The sequence below is a fragment of the Sparus aurata genome, chromosome 20 (genome assembly GCF_900880675.1).
Source record: "Sparus aurata chromosome 20, fSpaAur1.1, whole genome shotgun sequence".
NCBI lineage: Eukaryota > Metazoa > Chordata > Actinopteri > Spariformes > Sparidae > Sparus > Sparus aurata.
In genome coordinates, this window is record NC_044206.1 from 15,105,939 (window position 1) to 15,127,794 (window position 21,856).

General features: G+C 40.8%; 1 protein-coding gene across 1 annotated transcript in view; it reads right to left on the bottom strand.

Annotated features, from left to right (window-relative positions):
* Positions 1–21,856, bottom strand: part of plce1 (phospholipase C, epsilon 1) — a 97,758-nt gene that overhangs the window by 14,427 nt on the left and 61,475 nt on the right. The window contains exons 9-34 of the mRNA XM_030400562.1: positions 19,667–19,821; positions 19,387–19,554; positions 13,809–13,954; positions 13,548–13,695; positions 13,297–13,407; positions 13,073–13,182; positions 12,818–12,934; positions 11,045–11,086; positions 10,587–10,715; positions 10,357–10,493; positions 9,683–9,789; positions 9,295–9,419; positions 9,045–9,189; positions 8,793–8,945; positions 8,263–8,377; positions 7,907–8,066; positions 7,692–7,814; positions 6,677–6,813; positions 6,362–6,600; positions 6,094–6,155; positions 5,623–5,788; positions 5,425–5,532; positions 4,953–5,069; positions 2,490–2,648; positions 2,019–2,154; positions 1,772–1,813 (exon numbers count right to left, since the gene is read on the bottom strand). Coding sequence (XP_030256422.1) covers positions 1,772–1,813; positions 2,019–2,154; positions 2,490–2,648; positions 4,953–5,069; positions 5,425–5,532; positions 5,623–5,788; positions 6,094–6,155; positions 6,362–6,600; positions 6,677–6,813; positions 7,692–7,814; positions 7,907–8,066; positions 8,263–8,377; positions 8,793–8,945; positions 9,045–9,189; positions 9,295–9,419; positions 9,683–9,789; positions 10,357–10,493; positions 10,587–10,715; positions 11,045–11,086; positions 12,818–12,934; positions 13,073–13,182; positions 13,297–13,407; positions 13,548–13,695; positions 13,809–13,954; positions 19,387–19,554; positions 19,667–19,821 — 3,357 coding nt within the window. The remainder of the gene's footprint in view (positions 1–1,771; positions 1,814–2,018; positions 2,155–2,489; positions 2,649–4,952; positions 5,070–5,424; positions 5,533–5,622; positions 5,789–6,093; positions 6,156–6,361; positions 6,601–6,676; positions 6,814–7,691; positions 7,815–7,906; positions 8,067–8,262; positions 8,378–8,792; positions 8,946–9,044; positions 9,190–9,294; positions 9,420–9,682; positions 9,790–10,356; positions 10,494–10,586; positions 10,716–11,044; positions 11,087–12,817; positions 12,935–13,072; positions 13,183–13,296; positions 13,408–13,547; positions 13,696–13,808; positions 13,955–19,386; positions 19,555–19,666; positions 19,822–21,856) is intronic.

A 21,856-nucleotide genomic window follows, 5' to 3' on the forward strand; every position in this document is an offset into this window, starting at 1 on the left:
AAGCCAAACACCAACAAAGGCTCCTCCCTCACTGATACGCAAAGCAAAATCTATCAACTATAAACAGGAGGAACAGTAGGGAGTTCTTCCCTTTGCTCCCGTTCCTCCTACACATTCATTGCAGCCAAAAACACAGTCAGAAACATACCAGCCTGAAAGTGCAGAAGCTTTTTATCACAAAAACTTGTTTGATTACTGGCATTTGGAATATCTTAATTAGAAATGGACTTTGGCAACAGAGTCGACCCTGAAAGTCATCCTGTAGAGAGTAGCCAGAGAAGTCAGTTGGACCAGACTTTGACATGAGATGGTGGCAACTTGGCAGTTTAATGCTCTAGTGTTTGTATTTACTGATGCATGTAAGGTGGAGTGTGCTAAATTTATTCCCTTCTACTTTCTAGGATTAAGAGTCAAGAAATGGTTTTCTTATAAGTCCATGACCGGTTAGTTCTTTTGACAGGGACAAGCAGAGGGCAGGGATTAGGAGAGAGCAGTGCTGGGACTGGGACCGGGACAGGGTGGTTTCCCTGGTCTGTTGTTTAGTGTGGGGGCAGCGTAGGGCCTGAGAAACCAGATGGCTTTGTTTTGTTTCCCTGATGAGCCTGCCCAGCCACTGACGAGGTCACAGACAAATACAGTATGAAGGAGAAGGGGGCCATGTGTTTGTGAGAGAAAGAGAAACCATACAGACACTGTTTCATTGTTAAAATACTGACTAAAATAAATCACATTTAACTTTTGATGTCTTTCAAGGACAGTCAAATTTACAGGTAGACAGTATGGTCCCACCCTGCCCTAACTCTGTTTTTTAAAATTAAGTTAAACAGCGTGTCGATAAAACACATGAAACATGTTGTCACACAAGCAGGCAAAAAAACAAAGCCACAAACACAACACAAGCATGTTAACCATTTAAAAACAACATCCAGGTTACTCTTAAAACAGCCTTCAGATGTACAGAATTGTTTGATCGAGCAGTAAGTAATTCTGTATGTTGAATACACACAGTCATAATATTAAAGACTTTCGCGTGGCACAAAGAAAAACTGCTGTAGCAAAGCTGGGCGTTAAGAACGCTTGTTGTATTATTGCCAATTACATAATGGTGATAAAACAAGAGAACATCATAACAAATACTCCTAATGTCACCAACCACCCACTGCTAGCACTTTAGCAGAGATAAATATGCTCTGATGGCACCCTGTTGTGATTCTAAACCCAATATGAATCAGAGCGATCATAAAATAGAGTCTTCTTGGCTGATGTCATACGCACACGCTTGCAGCTACAGTGGAGAGCGCTCAGCATTACTACATTACCTATATCTCAAACTGTCAAACATGACGACCACTAGAACATTTTTCACCATCAAATGCAGAGGAAATTATCTTAATTTTCTTCTTTTAACTGCTGCTCACCATAATCAACAGATAGCTACAGTGCTGCAGAGCTTTATCTAGCGTCAGCAATCAGCAGAAAGCTGGCAGCTGTTACAGTACGCTGGCACAAACAGAACGATGCAGATCACAAGCGTGCTTCTATATACAAGTGTTTCCTCTGTAGTTATTCTGCAGTGGCAGTGGTGGTAAGGCAAATTGAAGCAAGAGTCACAATTTCTCCTTAAATCTTGATCTATATGTTGAATTTTAAAAGGCCTTTTAAGATACTGTGAATAAAAACTGGTCAGTTAAACACCACCAACTACCACCACAAAACACAGGTCGATGGAACCACTGGTACACAGAGAGGCACATCCAAGCCGTGCATTTACCTTCCAGGCCATACGAGGCAGTAGAGGCTGTGAGGACATCAGCTAAGTGGAAAACAGGCAAAATCAAACAGGAAAGGAGTGAAGTGAGAACAGTGTGTCAACTTAAAGAGAGACTTTAGTGTTAAAAAAAAAGTGAGACAGAATAAAAGTGGAACAGAAACTGATTCAAGGGGTCTACGTATATAGAAATTTTGAGTTCTTCATGTTAGTTTTGTGCTTTTGAAGTGTTTTCTCAAGCTCTCCTTACCATCTGATAGAGACTCATAGTCATAGTCGTACTCGTCTTCTTCCTCCTCCTCCTCATCGTTATTGTGGGTGCCAGGTGAGCTAACCCCAGGTGACCCGTTGCTAGCCTGGGCCTGCATGTGGGCCAGCTGGTGAGCCTGTGATTAAAATATTGTTAGGTAATCAGAAAGTGTTAGAAAGTCACAAAGACATACTTATATCTGACCTAAGAGCCATTAGCTGTAAATATACAGGCTCTTATCTGCAGACGTACTGAAGTACCAGGTTATGAGTGATGAAAATGGTGTGATGGGCACATTAGCATCTATTATTTATGTGTGACAGCAATCCATAAACATTGTTAAATATTGAATGTGCTGATGTGATCTGGAAGGCCACTTAAAGAAACCCTTATATGAAATATAAATTATGTACATGTTTATATACCGGTATGTGCATGCATTTGTACAGGAAGTCTTTATTTCTTCCCGACCTTCTGTTTGAGGATGTCCACCGGTGCCTGGTGTGCTTTGAGCTTCTTGTTCTTGAGGAGGATCCTCCCCCGCAACTGCAGCGGCGACGGCAGGTGAGGGTCGTCACTGAAGTCGCTTTCAAAGAGGAAGCGCGTCACGAGACGTTCCCCAAACACTGTCTAATGGATAAATATTTAAACAGGGCAGACGAGACGTCAATAAATCACATCCAGCGATCAGACCAGAATGTAATGTCAAGTGAGAGGAGGAGGAGGAGAAGAAAATCAAAAGTGCTTTCATCAACAACATTGTAAACAAACAAGCCTGTGGTGACATAAGCTGTCCAGAGGCACAGGGCTATCTGGACATGAAAGACTTTTCTTTATCAAGCCACTCAGAAGTCAGTCTCCAGGGAGGAAAGCATGTTGGGAAGTTTTGTTGGATGAAAGAAAGATGATATTCCATGATCTGTCATGCCCATTTATGTGTGGAATATAACTTTTAAAAAAAGAGAAGAAGAAAGGGACGGTCGTAGCCTGAAGATTAGCAAAGCAAGCCTCTGGCTGGAAGTCTGCCAGTTTGAATGCCCACAGCAGCTGAGAAAATCTTGGGAAATGCTTGAGCGGCGTGCTCCTCTTACTCAGTAAGTGTTCTTACAAGTGCCACTCAAGAAAACATGAGGTTATACTAGAAACTACACTACTAGACGGTGTAGGTCGATTTAATTCACAAAATATACAGTAGGTATCACTGAATATACAGTGGGGCAAAAAAGTATTTAGTCAGCCACCAATTGTGCAAGTTCTCCCACTTAAAAAGAAGAGAGAGGCCTGTAATTTTCATCATAGGTACACTTCAACTATGAGAATGGGGGGAAAGAATCCAGGAAATCACATTGTAGGATTTTTAATGAATTAATTGGTAAATTCCTCGGTAAAATAAGTATTTGGTCACCTACAAACAAACAAGATTTCTGGCTCTCACAGACCTGTAACTTCTTTAAGAGGCTCCTCTGTCCTCCACTCGTTACCTGTATTAATGGCACCTGTTTGAACTCGTTATCAGTATAAAAGACACCTATCCACAACCTCAAACAGTCACACTCCAAACTCCACTATGGCCAAGACCAAAGAGCTGTCAAAGGACACCAGAAACAAAATTGTAGACCTGCACCAGGCTGGGAAGACTGAATCTGCAATAGGTAAGCAGCTTGGTGTGAAGAAATCAACTGTGGGAGCAATTATTAGAAAATGGAAGACATACAAGACCACTGATAATCTCCCTCGATCTGGGGCTCCACACAAGATCTCACCCCGTGGGGTCAAAATGATCACAAGAACGGTGAGCAAAAATCCCAGAAACAAACGGGGGGACCTAGTGAATGACCTGCAGAGAGCTGGAACCAAAGTAACAAAGGCTACCATCAGTAACACACTACGCTGCCAGGGACTCAAATCCTGCAGTGCCAGACGTGCCCCCCTGCTTAAGCCAGTACATGTCCAGGCCCGTCTGAAGTTTGCTACAGAGCATTTGGATGATCCAGAAGAGGATTGGGAGAATGTCATATGGTCAGATGAAATCAAAATAGAACTTTTTGGTAAAAACTCAACTTGTTGTGTTTGGAGGAGAAAGAATGCTGAGTTGTATCCAAAGAACACCATACCTACTGTGAAGCATGGGGGTGGAAACATCATGCTTTGGGGCTGTTTTTCTGCAAAGGGACCAGGACGACTGATCCGTGTAAAGGAAAGAATGAATGGGGCCATTTATCGTGAGATTTTGAGTGAAAACCTCCTTCCATCAGCAAGGGCATTGAAGATGAAATGTGGCTGGGTCTTTCAGCATGACAATGATCCCAAACACACCGCCCGGGTAACGAAGGAGTGGCTTCGTAAGAAGCATTTCAAGGTCCTGGAGTGGCCTAGCCAGTCTCCAGATCTCAACCCCATAGAAAATCTTTGGAGGGAGTTGAAATTCCGTGTTGCCCAGCGACAGCCCCAAAACATCACTGCTCTAGAGGAGATCTGCATTGAGGAATGGGCCAAAATACCAGCAACAGTGTGTGAAAACCTTGTGAAGACTTACAGAAAACGTTTGACCTCTGTCATTGCCAACAAAGGGTATATAACAAGTATTGTGATTAACTTTTGTTATTGACCAAATACTTATTTTCCACCATAATTTGCAAATAAATTCTTTAAAAATCAGACAATGTGATTTTCTGGATTTTTTTTTTTTTTTTTTTTTTTTTCCCTCATTTTGTCTCTCATAGTTGAGGTATACCTATGATGAAAATTACAGGCCTCTCTCATCTTTTTAAGTGGGAGAACTTGCACAATTGGTGGCTGACTAAATACTTTTTTGCCCCACTGTATACTACCTATGAAACTTTCTATAAGACACACATGGAAAACATACATGACTATAGACACTGATGAGAAAAATCATCTCTTGTATAGTTTCAGACATATCTGTTGCCATACCTTGAAGATTTCAGCCATCTTGCGCTGCTGTGGGAGCGAGCAGTGGTTCTCTATGGACAGGATGACGGGCATGTCAGAATTGACAAATGCAGACCGGTTAACTGCCTCCACCACATCCTGGAAGATCATGGGAGAGATTTAATTCTCAGAAAAGGCACTCCAAGTCAAATAAAAGTGAATTAAACTCTATGAAAACCAATACTAATGAGATTAACTCAAACAGCCCTAAGATACAACATCAAATTAAATACAGGTGATTGGAGCTCTGATCAGTCAAACATATAATATACAGTATTGATAAGGCCTTCAAAGGCTGATGTCAGTTCTAAAAAATTCACATTTGTTTGGTTTCCTGAACATACAGAATTTCTGCCTGGACTACTTCTGTCAAAATAAATACATCATACTACATTTCAGCTCAGTGAGGCATGGAAAGAGAAAGTAAGGAGAAACCTTTGTATGTATTTCTAACCTTAAAGGGTATCTTAGTAGTGAGTGTATGTCCATGATATATGACTGGCATGCCATCGTCTCCATCCCAACAGTCTAGCTCGACGCTCCTGCAGCCTTGCAGCAGCACCTGGAGAAAGATAACATCCGAAATTCAGACACGAACACACAAGCTTAACAAGAGTTACGGGACTGCATTAAATAAAAACTGCTCTCTTACTTGACTATAAAGCTCAACAGAGGACTCTCCTTTGAGCTGGTGTCCAGTCAGGTAAGTGTTGTGAGAAGACTCAATGTAATAGTAGGACAGAGGGTAGTGCAGCTCCTCAGGATTCATCTGGGATTCCTCATTACGAGAGGCGAAATTCTCCTTATCCATCAGGAACCTGGTATGGAGAGGGGCTGGTTAGCAGGTTATGACTAAGATTCTAAGTGCTGTATCGTAGGCAGCTCGACTTGTTTCAGTTTCTTGAAGACATTTCACCTCTCATCCAAGAGGTTTCTTCAGTTCTAACTAACTGGAGGCTAGTTTGCAGGCTTTTAAACTTGAGGATGTCAACTGTTTATTGCCACCTTAATTCAACAGCAGCTGTTTTGTGATACAGTATTCAATTTAGTTCCATTAACTCATATTATTCTTGAAATTATTATGCAGTTTATTTTGAAATAGTCATATACGTGTTTACTCTACCTTGCAAAGCCTTCAAATGACATCCAACCCATTTGTCTCATGCTTGATGAGGGCTCAAATTTCTGCAAGAGAATAGCATCAAACAATTCATTACCATAATTGATTTAAAGTCCCTTTTCCTTCCTTGCGTCTCAGGTTTCTTTCATCCTTATTCTATCAATTCATGTGGTGAGATCAAAAATCTATACCAGGCATTTTCTCATCCACTACATGTCCATGTCCATCATCTCTCCATCCATTTAATGTTAAATAAGGCTCCACGCTCTACCTGTATGATGCTGAGAATCTCGTCGTAGCTCAGGTGTTCCCTCTGACAGTTGACTAGAAAATCGTTGAGCTGAGGGATAGCCAACCCTAAGACGCCTAGAGATGCGTTTTCCACTCCTGTTCCATTGGTCACAATGCTGGCTGCTGCGATGGCGTCGGAGATCTGCTTCTGGTTTTCAGACATCTGCTGCCTCGTCCGAATAAACAGGCCAAGATCAGAACCATTGCGGGTTAATAAGTCTGGAGAGGAGAGGAAGAGTCAGGTGAGAGGGAACCCTTGCAGTATATAAATGAATACAAGTGTCTGATCTTTTACCGAGGTCTGGCTGTAGTCCTGTGTCTTTGTCGTCTATTGTGAGGTTGGTGTAGAGAGGAGCAGACTCTGGATTTGAGCGACTGCAGGGGACAGCAAAGGTGTCAAACAGCTCCTTTAGGTCCTTCCTGCTTCGGATACTGTGGAGGAAACAACACAGAGAACAACTGAGACTCATTTCAGCAACTGTAGATTGATAAGCAGTTCATTTCAGGTGAGATGATATCAACAAACCAAAGAAAAATTTGTGGAGGCAAGAGGTGATTTCAGTTTCATCTACATTTCTTTGAAAGGCCTGATTAAATACACATTTAAAGACTTTCTTTCAACAAATATGTATATGTTGTGATATTTTGTTTTCTTGTGAGGGCCTGCATCATTTGTTTATATTTTGTTTCACCATACCTTGTATGAGCCCTTCTCAATGTTCTTAATTACAAACGGATGCAAGAGTGAATGGGTGTTTAAGTTTTCAAATATCTAAATGTAATATATCTCTTGTACAATCTTTGGCAAATAAGCAGGGTTTCTAAGTGGCTGATCTGCTGAAGCACTGCGCTTCCATTTTCTCTGGCTAAGCAAGAATTCAAAAGGAACCTGCTGGGCAGCAGATGAGAGGACACACTACAATCTAAGAAATGTAGGAGGACTGGAATGAGAGTAATCCACTGCTTTCCATTGCTTGTCAAGGCAAAACATTGTTTCCCTTTCATCTGACAGGAAAAAATAATATAGAAGCTAAATATTATAAAGAGAAGAATGCTTGGGAAGGCATGATAACCTTGAGCGACATTTTTTGAATTTGTTTTATTCATGGTGTCTTCAGCTGCTATTGATAAAAACACTGCAATTATATAACAAAAAAGAGATGAGATGGCATAAATCCTTAACAGAACATGTACAATATACATTCAGGACAATGCCGAATGTTGGATGATTACGTATAACCTGAAACATTTCGTTTATGACTAAAAATTCAAAATAAACAGGATCTCGTAGACTAAATGTTGGTATCTACCTGAATGACTTGAAGAGCTCAACAAACTCAATGAAGCTCATTGTGCTGTCAGAAATCATGAGGTTCTGGAAGCCTTTGAAACAGCCTTTAGCGCGGCCGTGCCACGACCTGCTGCTCCAGGCCCTACAACCAACAAGAAAAGGTAAAATATCAAGTGATTAGAGGTCAGACTTTCACACAGCTAGTCTTCTCATACAGTGAAGTCATAGTCATACCCTGGCTGTGACTTGGCTGTTCCTGAGAGGATTGGAGAGGACTGTGGACGGGTCTGGTTGGACCCCGCCATGCTGGAGGAAGAGGAGGAGGAGGAAGAAGAGGCGAGCAATCCAGGGCTTTTATTGGATGAGAGGGAAAAGGGTCCAGGGAAGCTGTCCTCTGTTGAGGCAAAAAGGAATGAAGGTAAATAAAAAACATACAGATAAGAATAGAATCACAGGAAAAAAATCTGTTGAGACCCAAGTGCCCTGTTGAGACTGTTCTGGTCTTCAAATTGGGTTTTGTGTAGTCTTTTTGAGTTAATACTTCACTTTCTTTTGTAAGAATAATTTGTAATAGTCCCATAAAATATCACCTGGATCTTCCTGGTCAATGCTGTCAGACTCTGGTCCATTTCGATAAAATCCCTCCTTACAGCTCCGCGTTTTCCTGGAAACCATCTCGTCATCTGTGGCATCCCCACTGTCTCCCTGTGTTGGGTGTGTAATCATACATGCTAAACGAAGTTAATAGGTGTAACAAGGAGTATAATAATTATCATCCGAATGGTTTTATCATGAGAGAAAAGGGCAGAAAACAGGGAGTTCTGTCAGGGGACTCAACATGTTAAGGTGGTGGTACAGTGAAGAATCAATGTAAACCTACAAGTAAACTTTTTTTTTTTTTTTTATCTAGATAATGAGGTTTTACCTGCTCATTCACTGTTGATATGAGACTCGACTATACTTTTCTTTACTCTTAATTAGATCCCTGTTAGCTTTCGTTGCTTGTCGTCTTGGGTCATGACTATCAATATCACCGCAAACAGTACAAATTAAAATTGTGCATATTAGTCAAGTTAAATTAGATCTACACATAAAACAAACTACTACATTGTGTACTGACCCTGACAAGGACCTTCTTCTTCTTCTTGGTCTTATCGTTGATGTTTTTCTGGCCGCCAGGTTTTTCCATCCCACCTGTACCCATGTTCCACCTCCGCCCGCCAAACAGCTCGATGGCATGGGCCAGTGTAGGGCCTTCGTACCTGCCATCCTCCTAACAGAGACAAAAACGCAGACATAGAGGATTAGATGGACATTAAGGGAGATCTGCAAGAATATCTTGAAACCTTGGTGGGGAAAAAAAAAGGTTTACCTGATACAAACTGACATACTGCCTCCTCAGCCACTGCAACCTTTGGTCAGGAAACTTCTTCAGTTTTCTGGTTGCATTCACAAGCTCTGACAGGCCCTTATGGAGCATCCGAGCAGTGTGGTTGGGGGCCACGAAATGCAGGAGTCTAAGGAGATTAGATAAAATATTTAGTAAACATTGAGGTGTTGTTCTGATGTACCAGTGCACAAAGATATTCAAAGCAGAATGCTGGCCGCAACAAGGGACTAACCTGTTGTCGGTGGTACTGAGACCGTAGAGAAGGCTAAGACCATTCTCCTCTACGGTCATCTGGCTCAGCTTGTTTTGCAAACATACAGCATGAACATCCACGCCCTGATGACCCAGGAACACTGCCTGCACATTCAAATAAAGACAATACATGTTAATATTATGAGTGTAATCTAACTTGTGTCCAATAAAACTGGAAAATAATCCTACATTACATTTGATAATTCTGTGTGCATTTCTGGCATCAATGTTAATCTAAAGAAAAAGCTTCATCTACTTGTGTCCATCTACTTCAAATACGTTTAAAATTCAACACTAGATTGAAAGCAAGTAAAGAATTGCACAGTGTACATACAAGATTAATATTGCTTTTGGATTTTTTGCCAAACCTTCACGACTCCCAGGTCCAGAAGGCCCTCTGATAGTCCCGCCACTACAGTCTGTCCTAAGCCCAGCGGTGGCTCTGTGGGAGAAGCCACTCCACTCTGAGGCTTACCTGCCATAAATCAACACATTTACGATATGTTTGAAATGCAGTGAAGACACAGGAAATTGAACAGCTTGTAGCCTGGACACAAATGCACACATTTAAAACCACTTTAAGTTGCGTGTTTTCCAAAAATACATGGTGCTTACCTGCTGCAGATAACCATTGCAATACATTTGAAACACAATGCAGGACATAGGATTTTTATTTTTATTTTTCAAATAGGTGTCTGTTTTCCATTTGTTTAGAGTGTAATAATGAGAGAGGAAATGGGACTTGGCTCGATGAGATATAAACATCTTAAACTATACCAATAAATCTTTATCAGCAGGTCATTCAAGTTCATCTGAACACATTCCCCCCAACAAACCTTACAGTCCTAAAAGACCCTAAACTATCTTACTGCTCAAAATAATATATAGTAGATAGAATATAAAAATTCTGGAAAATGTCAGCTCCAGACAACAAGGTTGTAAGAGAAACTACATAAAAAGATGACAAGTGAGTCCCAGCCGAGGAGATGCCCCTGTCTTTCAAATGATATTGATTCTTTAAAAGCACACAATCATTATTTACCCCAGGTGAGTGTGATGTTGTCAGGCTGTAGTCGTAGTAGACAGCGAGCTGTGAGATGGCTGTCCTGGTCGTAGTGAATCACTGTAGCCCCCTGCAGCAGAAACTGGTGAACGTCTGGCTGTAGCGACAACACATACCTAGAAAAAGACAATACAAATAGAGTGATGTGTCTGTTGCGTTATCTATGTGTGATAATATGTGTGTGTTTGGGTTTTTTGTTTTTTTTTTACCAGGGAATGAGCTCAGTGCCATGGCTAAAAGCTCTGTGCGTCTCCTCAGTCCCCTGAAACTCCACCTCTTTCACTACTGGCTCTGATGAAAGGTCGCCCTCTGAATCAGACAGGTCGCCTACCATGAACCTTAAGACGGAGAGAAGATTGGAGGAAAAAAGACTGTCTTAAAAAACTACATTTTGTTTCTGAATTTCTAAGGTTTAAGTTTAGTTATTCCCAAAGTGTTCTGCGAATGCATCAGTTTCTACATTTCATTTCAACTACAGCAGCAAAAGCGTTGAGATCCAGTCAAAAGTAAGTAATGACCTGCATCTACAGTAAGAACAACAGTTCCATGCTGTAGTGCATCAGTTGAACAAGCAAATAAGCATCATGCATTTGTCATTGCACATTCCTTGTCCACTAAACAAGCTGAAATGTTTAAATATTAATGTTCAATTCTCATAACCACTTACAAGACACGGTTTGATTCTGGTGGCGTCCTAAATGAATGTGAACTAGATTGAGAAAAGGAGACAAAGGAGGACGGGAGGAGTGAGGCAAATAAAGAGCAGACAAAGAGGTTTCAACACAAGTTTCTCAGAGGGGAAAAGAAAAACAGCAAAAAGAAGATGCCAGTGGGAAGGTTCAGAGACACAAGAAAAGAATTCCTAAACCTCTTTGAGTAAGAAAGATAATATTTATCTGCATCCCAGTAGAGACAAATGAACACCGTATCCCTAGCCAAAATTAAATATAGTTGTTATCCTCTGCTTGACCATGAAATAATAACTCAGAGTCAAAGAAAACTGTCTAGGAACACAGAGAAGATACTCCAGGTTTCCTTAATACAAACAAGCTTGAAATGAAATGAGTTCTCGAACAACATTTTTACAACTAAATTCCAGCTTCGGCCATTAGCTACCTGCCGCCACAAGTGCTGAAAGGTACCAGAGCTCTGTTCCTTCCTGTCCTGACAGGAAACTGAACCTGTTATCTGTTTTCCGTGTGACACAAGGGTTTATGTGAACATCACCTCATCTCAATAACAATCTGCAAATGTGTTCCTTTACAAACCCATTATCTGTGTCGGTGTTTAAAGAAGACAACATACTGTGCAGTAAGAGTGGAAACATCCAGTTCATCTGTTCCCGGAAATTGTGCTGTGAATGCAAAATACATACACAAGACACATTCCAATGGATCTATGTCATACTTTTATTAATTGGTACATTTTAGCATTAAAACATCTAGTTTTTTCTTTTCTGCTAACTGTGCGTCTACAAAACTAATTGTGAAGCACAGTGATTATGTTTTTATTCCGAAGTGAGTGACCCACCATGGTTAAGTCACTCAGTGAGACTGGGTTTGTAATTGATAAAAACATTAAGAAATAGGGTGAAATGTTCTTTTAAACACCAAAAAAGATGTGATGTGACATTTTTCTGATATAGAATGACCTCACCAGCACTGAGTAGCTTTAGCTATGTGTTAGTTCTTGCCTAAGTTAGGGTGCCAAGCCACAATAGAAGCTAAGTAACTACTAGTAAGTTTGTAACTAAATCCTCAGCAACTAAAACAGGTTGCATAGTGATTACTCAAAAAAGTGTCAATGGTTTTGGCTGACTTTGCATCGTGGCAACTGGTAGTAAGATACATCGATTTGAATTAATAAATCAGGTATCTACTAGATTACTGTGAGATGATACCGTGTGGCAGAAAAACTGCATTTTTACCATAAGTGAAAACTATTTTGTGAAATGTTATGATTAACAGCCACCCTTGGGGCATGTCTAACTATTTAGTTGTAACTTTAAGTAAGGTCATAACTTATCTCCTTGGTTTAACCGCTTTCATTGTAGTAATGTGTAAATCACAACTTAGGTAAGTTTGAACTTAAACACAGCTGAAATAAAAGAGAGCAATAAACAAAAAGTGAAAGCAACTACAGTACACAATGTCCCTGAGTTCTGGACTGGTTCACATGCTCTGCGAAATTTGACACTGTGTTATATGTCTCAAAAGCTTGGTCACAACTTGCATAACAACCCCCACACACAGAGCATCTTTCAGCTGAATGGGTTAAAGACCCTGCGCCAGAAAACATTCACCCTGCTAAGGTATCTTAAACAAGACACACATTTTTTAAGGAGGTCCAGAGTTCCTGTTTGGTACCTGATGTTGCAAAACAATCTGTGGTGAACAAAAAGCTTATGTATTCTGCAAAAAAGGAGAGAAAAAGTACTGACTGATTGCGGCAGCGGTCCCTGAAGGAGTTGTTTCTAGACGCAGGGCTTGGGCCAGTAGAAGAGGGACTGGTGGATGCATCATCAGGATCCTCTGCCTCCAAACTACGATTACAAGATCTGAGGAGCAGAAAGGGGAAAGTCAAATGCAGGAATATTTAATAAAGAGAAGACGAAAGTAGGATGTGAAGCAGAGAGATTAAGAACAGCTCCATAATCTTCCATTTTTAGTAACCTGTTTACAAAAATGGAATATACCTAATAATCTGGAGGATGTTGCTGACAGTAGCTTCTTTCTCTGGGACATGCAAACCATCTGGGCCGGACCGCAAAATAAAGTTGTGCTGGCCGCTGTAATCAGACACAAACTAGAGAGGGGAGGACAGACCAAACAAAGCAGGGTGAATTATACCAACAAGATCTGGTCTTATCGGCTTTCAGTTTCAGTTTTGTGACATTTATGAATGTTTGTACATGCATACCTCTATGGAGTCTTCTGTATTATCTAGAGGTGGTTTGAGGCTCATGATGCTTGCTGTCCCATCCAAAGCATCACTTAGCTCCTTCAGAAAAACTCCACAGAATGGCACAACCTATGGTGTAAGTAAAAATGATCCCAGTGGTCAGATGAGTTAAAAATAATGTGAAATATTAGACTTAAGACACAAATACGTGCTGACTTAAAAAACAAAAAGACCACCACCTGACATCCCCAGAATAAACAGCAACCTACTTTGCATCCTGGGATGTTGAGAGCCCTGGTCACAACCTTCTTGTACTCAGAAGAAGACTCGTGTTGAGCCATAGCGTCCTTCAGACTCCTCATGGTCTCAATGTCCGACTGGTCCATAAACTGCCACATCTTCAGCACCTTGCGGGACCTGGAGGACAAAGAACATCTCAAATGTCAGTTGGCAAAACATGATTTTTTTATGTTAAAGTACAGTTTACTTTGTAAGAAGAAAACTGTTTCTGTCTGTGTGCTGCTTCAAACCTCAGTCCAGCCAGGAACTCCATGACACCATTGTAATTTCCCATGTTCCAACAGCATTTAGCGACGTGGACCAGGTAGGAGAAAACTTCCCTCTTCTCCTCCATGGACCCTGCTGTCAGGATAAGCCACGTCACCCACGAACTCACCTGACGAAACAGAGTAAAATGTTACTAATAGTTATAATCACATCAAAGATAACAAACAAAATGTTAATGTACTTGAAGGCCTTGCTTCTCCGCTAGAATACAGATTAAAAAGCGTAGAAGACTTAACCTGGTAAATTTAACTAAAATTAGATTTAACAATCAATCATTCCAAAAAAATAAAAAAAAAATAAACAGATTTCTGATGAATACTGCCCAAGCAATACATTATTGTATGTCTGTTGGGCTATCATATTTTGTATGTTAAATGATTTGTTAAACCAAAAACCCTTTTATTCATTTTAGGGTCATTCTAACTAATAGAAATAAAAATCCTAACAACAATTATGTAATATAGTATACTGTGAAACTGTGAAATCATTGTAAACTTGTGAAGATCATTATACACCATAAAATCTCATATTGTTGTAACCCTACTACTGATACAATATCTCATAAGCCTCATGCTGGCACAACATGTGCATAGCTGCTTAAGAAAGTTTAAATAGTGGACACTTCTGACTGGATGATATTAATGAAGGTTGACCTAATGTAACAAGCCACAAGGTGACTTGCAAGTGTGTTAGTGTGTTACTAAAAGACAAGACTGGGTGTTTAAACCCAGTGAACAGGATACAGAGCCAAGAGACAGTCAGCTGGAACTCTTTATTGTGTGTCGTCTTACTTTTGCTCATGCCGTCGCTTTAAAAGTCTGGTATGGCAAGCTGTGTCTAAAGTGGTAATGTATGCACAGGACCATGCCAGCTGGCCACACACAGACACGCACAAGAAAGCATGCGATCAGATATATATCAGCTGCTGTCTTTGCACACTGACTACCCTCTAGCACACCCAAAAGACACGATGGAAGGCACTGATATTTATCAGGGTCAGCTTCCTTTCACATTTTCTCTGACTGACTGACACACGCGCACACACACACACACACACACACACACACACACACACACACACACACACACACACACTACAGGAAAAGATCAGATTTCAATCTGGCTGCTTCTTGCTCTTGCTGCAGTAGTGTCTCTATACGTTAGGGCCTCATGAATGTTTTCACACACACATAAAAGCACACACTCAAACACCCTAACCCCCTTGCAGGCGGTAAAAACATCCCCCTGGTCCAGATATCTATTACTGGGTTATGTAAGGACCTGTAAAGCCCACCACAGTCTGACTTCACAGGAACTAAATAAAGCCGCACACATAAGCACACACACACACACACACACACACACACACACACACACACACACACACACACACACACACACACACACACAGACACACTCTTAAAAACATGTAACAAAACACTCAGTTTCACAGGTAGAGTTTGTGTTGTTTTGACGTTCTAATGAAACGCTGGTAAAATTGTATTTTTCCAAGCAATGTGACCTCTTACCTATGATTGATTCATTCACATTAAACAATACACATGTACACAAACACACTACATACACTTGACATGAAACCATGGACTCACATATCACCCCGAGGCACTCGTACACAACTTAACACACAGTATATACAGACATCTTAGATATGAGCTTAAGCATACACAGAACTTACTTCATAAACATATAATCTACAGACTTATTTGTCAGGCTCTAAAAAGCTGGTTGTCGTAATTTCAAACTCACTTATGTTAGTAGAGTTATGGTTTGTTAAGTCTCACATTTTCTCCCTGTTCAATATGAGTGAAAGCACACCAGTGATTATGCATTCCTGTGTGATAGAGGCATTGGCATGAAGAGGCTTGGGGGCTGGGAAGGTTACTGTAAAAATGTAATCCATCCCAGACAGTTACAGTAACTGACTCCTCCAAACTGTTCTCACTGATGTAACGCCTTAATTTGCTCAAACTCCAGGAAACACAAACAGAAAAGTTGAAGTTGTGCCAGTTTTCCTTCAAATCTGACAAAGTTTTCGTATGCAGTTGAGTGGAAGTAAAAAATAAGTGAGTTTCAAAGCTCTTCTGGAGCTTTCTATCATATAACATCAGCAGCAGCAGAAGGAGTTTGCCTTCCTTTGACTTCTGAATTTCCAAGTTTTCTGAGCACTTGAATTGTTCCATCTGACCTACTGTTTTCTCAACTGTTGTTTCTAAGGTCAAGAATGAACTTTGAACCTCAGTTTTTAAGTCAATATGGATGACATGTGAACACCTCCTGGTATATTAAAGCCGTAAGCATTATTTTCTTAAAATTAGAATTACATAGCTCCATATTCGAGAAGCAATCAACAGCAATCCTCCTGTTCTGATACCTACACCAGTGATGGCAGGACAGGGTAAGCTACCAATTCCAGAGCTCCCAGTGACAGCTTTACTACATAACAGGCCAAGTGACGAAAAAAACGCCTGGAAAAGGAAGAGGTAAAGAGAGCTGGCCGGGGGCCGTCAATAATGGAACAGTGATTGGTTGGGGTTTGGCACGAGGTATCTTTCACCATCACCAATTTGTTTGTCGCGACCCGCAGGGGGAGAGCAGAACATGGTGCTGTATGCGACTTGCCTGAAGACCCCCCGCTGCGTAAAGCCACTTTTGACGGTTGGAGATACAAACATTACTTTGAATTTGTTAAATGTAAGGAAAATAACTTGACTGTAAGGTGCACACTTTGCCCGTGTTGGAAACTTCTCTCCACCGCTGCGAACACTACCTCAAACTTAACGAAGCACCCACAGAGACAGCACGCACACACAAAGCTTGTTGCTAAGGAACCGTGGAGCAACATGAATGTAACTAGTAATGTAACTAATTACTTTCCTCAGGGAGTAATCACGTAATGTAAGGCATTACTATTTTTGAGAGTAATGTTTAATGTGTAATAAATTACTTTTTTGAGTAACGAGCCGCAACACTGGTGTTAAATACCAAAGAATTTGGTCAGGGTCTAGTCAAAATGCCAAAAGGAAAACTATAATTAACCATTCTCAATAAATATATATATTAAAATACAAAATGGATTCATGCTCCATCACTATTAAATTGTAACAAACTGTACAACGTCATCCTGGTGTCAGAAATTCTTCTCCATCTTGTCACTTTTGTCAGTCCCCAAGGCTGGCAAGGATGCAGCCCCCTGCTCTATTACGCTTCAGTTGTGCAGAGGCTTGTGCTCAGATATGACAGACAAACAACTCTGCTGCGCTATAGTCTCTTATCTGTAACCGTCCCTGCTCTGTGCTGGATGTGCACACCTTGCATGAAAATCCACTATTAGTCACTTCTACTCAGCAGCAAGGGTTGAGTTACAGTCACCATTTGACCCACTCCGATGGTCTGTGGAGTGGCTCTTTGAATGGCCCCACATCAAGGCATTGTAGAGAGTTGGCATCTCTTCTGATATTCCAGATAAATAAAGTGGTGCATGAGAGATAATAGACAGGATATGAAGAGATACTATATATAGAGAGAGAGCGAGTAACGGCAGAAAAGAGCAAACGAGAGACAAGGACAGAGAGGAGTTGTGCAAAAAGTTTCCTCAAACAACAGCCTCCCTTACACACATAGCACAGGTGTTACCAATGGCAGCTTGACAACAATTCAAACACACACAACCCTAACTGCAGCTAGGTACAATGATCCCCCCTTTGATGTTTGTGGACGTGTCTGTCCATCCGTCCGTCTGTCTGTCTCCACCTGTGCAAGTGTTATTAGTTGAACCATGAGGGTCAGTTTCTCCTTGATACATGAATTACATAACCAAGGTTGACAGAGAACTATTACAAACCTGGCGCATGAGCACATACTGTACTCGCCTTGTCAAAGCTAAACACTCCGGACAGACACAGAGGGGCCCAAACTGCCTCCAAATTTTCTCTTGCTGTGCTATCTTTCTTATACTGCATAATCTTTCACTCCCATACATGTCTCTCAAGTGTGAGGAAAGAAATCAGACCCTACAATTATTATTGTTATGTAATATAACATCTCAGAAACGTGGTTTCAGTCCAGGGCAGTGTTGTTAAGTCTTAACTTCAACCAGATATTACCAACATAACATAATAAAAAAGAAAATTATCACTTTGTAATGTATTTCCACATAATAACTAGAGGTGGAAATTCACTTCCTATTCAGAGGGCAACGATACAATTCTAAAACAATTACAGATGCATCTTGCAGCATCAAAAGTTTTGATGTCTGTACATGTTGAATTTTCTTTGCTCACACTCAGCCATCCTGACCAAAACTCAAAAGGTAGCGTTGTTTAGAATGTACAACCACTAGTAGCTAACTTATTCAAAATGTTCTATCTGACAACGAAAACACAGTCTGACAACTAATAATCACTATCGTATCTCCCATGAAAAAGGCATAGTGGTCAATCCTTTGGAAATGACACTGTTCACAATCACTTAGGAAATTCCCAGGAAAACATATCGAAACCATGGTTTACAGTCAAAGCAAACAAGAATACATCTCATCTTCTGGGAGCGTCATGATATGAAGCCAATTCAGGGCTTCATCTGTGTCTTCACAGGGAGGATCACTGTTGTCATTTGACTCGATTTTGCCCATATATGGCTACAATACACATTTGGGAGACTATTTTTTTGTGTGTCTCTACTCCTGCTGACTTAAATGAAAACCAGCTGATGCGAGAGGCATGCAACCTAAAGATGACATCATCGTTTCCAATCACTCTCTCCCTCTCTCATGGTCTCTTTCTCAGCAGCGCAGCGTTGTGATTGTTTATTCACGAAGTCACTCACCAGAAAAGACACAAGGTTTAGCCAACTTACACCGCTGTCAGTGTGTGAGCTTGTGTACACAATGTGCGTTTCAATCATGAGCTGATAAATTGGTAAGACTCGCACGGCAAATACACCAAGGCAAACCCCTCTGAAGGAAAACACAATTACAGCTCTGCTTTTCAAACCTTTCACATTCATGTCAAATCGCTATGCACACATTTTTTACTGTCTCTGGTGATGTCATCAAAGGGGATTCACTATAGGCCACTCAACACAGTCATCAAATCAGAGAGAGGCACTGTTTTATATCAATATTTTCACAATATATGAAATTGCCCTCTTTCAACATGAATAACATCTTAATATGGTCTAGTCCACATAGTTTGCTGATTGGTTCCACTTCTCAAGTGACCTCATCCAGACTAAAATCATGTAGTAAAAACTAACCATGAGAGTGAGATGAGATATAAGGTAGAGTGACCATGCAAGTTTACAATGATGTATCACAGCCCTTAAAGCTGAGATGAGCCTACAGATTTCAAAAGGTCACACAACAAAGAAGGTGGGTAGGGGGATGTTGTTGAAGTAGAGATGAAACAATCAGCTGATGAATTGATTCTTTGTTTGAAAAGGATGAATAAACAAATGGAACAAAAGATGAATAACCCCAAACAACAACGTAAAACCATCATTTTTTATAAGAAGACTCCTCACCTCGTTGAATCTTGCCACAAGGTCCTCCACAGCGTTACTTTGCTGAGCACTCTGGGTAGGTATGGTGGGCACTGAGAGCGAGGCCTTGAGGTTTGGGTGGCGTTTGGTTTGACACTCGGGACTGCCGAGGTCTCGAGTGAGGAAACAGAGGTAGTCCAGGGGAAAAACCTGCACACAGGTATAGATATATTTTTGCTAAGAAAACCTCACTAGCATGCTAACAAAATAAAATAAATATTCTTGATATTTTGACCCAGATACATGTGTGTGTTCATCTTACCCGTTGGTAGAGCTGCTGCTCTTGCTCGGTGAGGATACAGGCGATCTCCTCGGGGAACTGAACAAGGTGGCGCACCTCTGCCAGCTCCTTACTGATCCCGCTGACACTGGGAGGAAGAGAGCTGCTGCTGGTCATGCTGTTAGCCAGCTGGCGCTCTGGATGAACAGATAAAGAGGAGCAGGGGAGACAGAAGAAGATAGAGATCAGGAATTTTATTACCTACTTTTTGTACATGCCGAGAGAGCGATGAAGTGAAAGTCTCAAGTACACACAGACTGCTGTTGCTTATACAAGTAAAGAAATGAAGAAAGATCAGAGAGACGTTTTATCTACTCTGAAGTTCAACTTTCACCATAAAAGTTTTAAGCCTCATAAAACATGCCTCTCTTTTTCAGGATTAACCCGAATGTCTCAAGTCTTCTAAACCATCAACCACTGCATACCATTCACTCTCCACCAGCCAAGAGAAATCGGCACACTTCACCCTCTACGAGTAAACAACATTGATCACCTGCCAGTTCCTGTGTTTGGATTTCAGTCAGGTCCATTAGTCTGTCTGTTTACACACATAAGCACATACACATATGCAAACATGTCCTCATCTCTGCTAACAAAGGACTAATGGACAGTTCCTACACTGGTGCTGGAGCTGCCAGGTAGATATACTGTACATTGTCAGGATGAATGCCACATAAACAGTCTCTTTCCGATGCTGGAGCTTTTCCAGGAAACATTTAAGGAACTCTTTTAGAAACTTCACCTGCAGTTTGATCACAAAAATGGAACCCTTTAAGTTACTGTGATGTAGTCTGTTCAAAATAAGTCCTTTCTTCTGAGGCAGGGAGTATCAAGGGTAGAGTTTCCAGAGCTGAATATTGCTGAATGGTCAAATCAAAGCTATGGCACAGCACCTTGATAATGTACAAAACAAATGAGTTATACCACGTTTACAGTACAATGCCATAACGACAAGGAAATACTAAGAATGGATAGAAGACCAGGAATTAAACAGAATCTCTCTGGTCCTTGAGAAACCTATTCGTCCTACTCGTCCCTCAACCACACACATACAAAACAGTGTATGCTTACACATATGCTGACCCACACTTAAAGGCTGTCCTTGGTAACCCCTGAGATGTAAAACAGGTAGTCATGGCAACAGCAGTGACTGCTGCAGAAAAAAATTGCTTATTTACACAGTTTGATTTGTAGATCCGGCCACACAGCTTCTGTAATGAACTCTCAATGTGTGCGTGTGTGTGTGTGTGTGTGTGTGTGTCATAGGCAGTCTATGCATAAGACACGGGGGGGGATCAAAAGTAATAGGCTTGTAGCAGTGGAGATGAACAGAGACAAGATGAGTTCTTCACACGAGCGAGAAAAAAGATCAAGAAACAGACAAAAATGAGAGCAGAAGAGAGATGGAGAGAGGAGAGAGGAGAAAGCAGAGCTATGATAGAGAGGAAGGAAGGGGAAAGAAGAATAAGTGGAAAGTTGGTAGTTTACACTATGCAGCAGGTGTGTCCCATCCATCACAGTTAGAGAGACAGAATAATCCTTTAAATGTCCGACGGAGACACACTAGAGGTTATGAATGATGTTTCACCTACAGTCCAGGCCTGGAACACATTTTTCTTGAATCATTTGCGTTAAATGAAACAGAATAAAAACAACTGAAAGAAGAAAAATGTGTTTTCAAGAGCCTACACACATGGAATATATGGCCCGTAAAGAATTTTGGAGTAAAATGATTATGGAGCAAATGGGTTATGCTTAAATACTACACCTCCTCGACATGCCAGTTTACAGCTGCTACTTGTAAAACAATCACATTGTAGCCTACATATCATGTACTCATACATGATTTTAATGAATTGAAAGATGTGTTAACTGTTCGCTCCTCGCTTCCTATAAAATAGCACAGATATGTAAAACTGACTTTGTTTAAGTAGAAAAAATGTTACTTAAACTTGTGTTAAAATTATCATTTTGTGTTAAAAAAAAACAAAAAACTGGAAGAACATTAAACATAACTTACTATAAAATCAGCAATCCCTCAAGCGTATGAGAAATATTTCCTTATCTCTAACCCTGTTTATTCATGCTGACCCTCTGAAGTGGAAATGGAGACAGCCTCGAATCAGTGATATGAATTTCATGACCATGCAGAGGCCTGAATCATTCATTTAT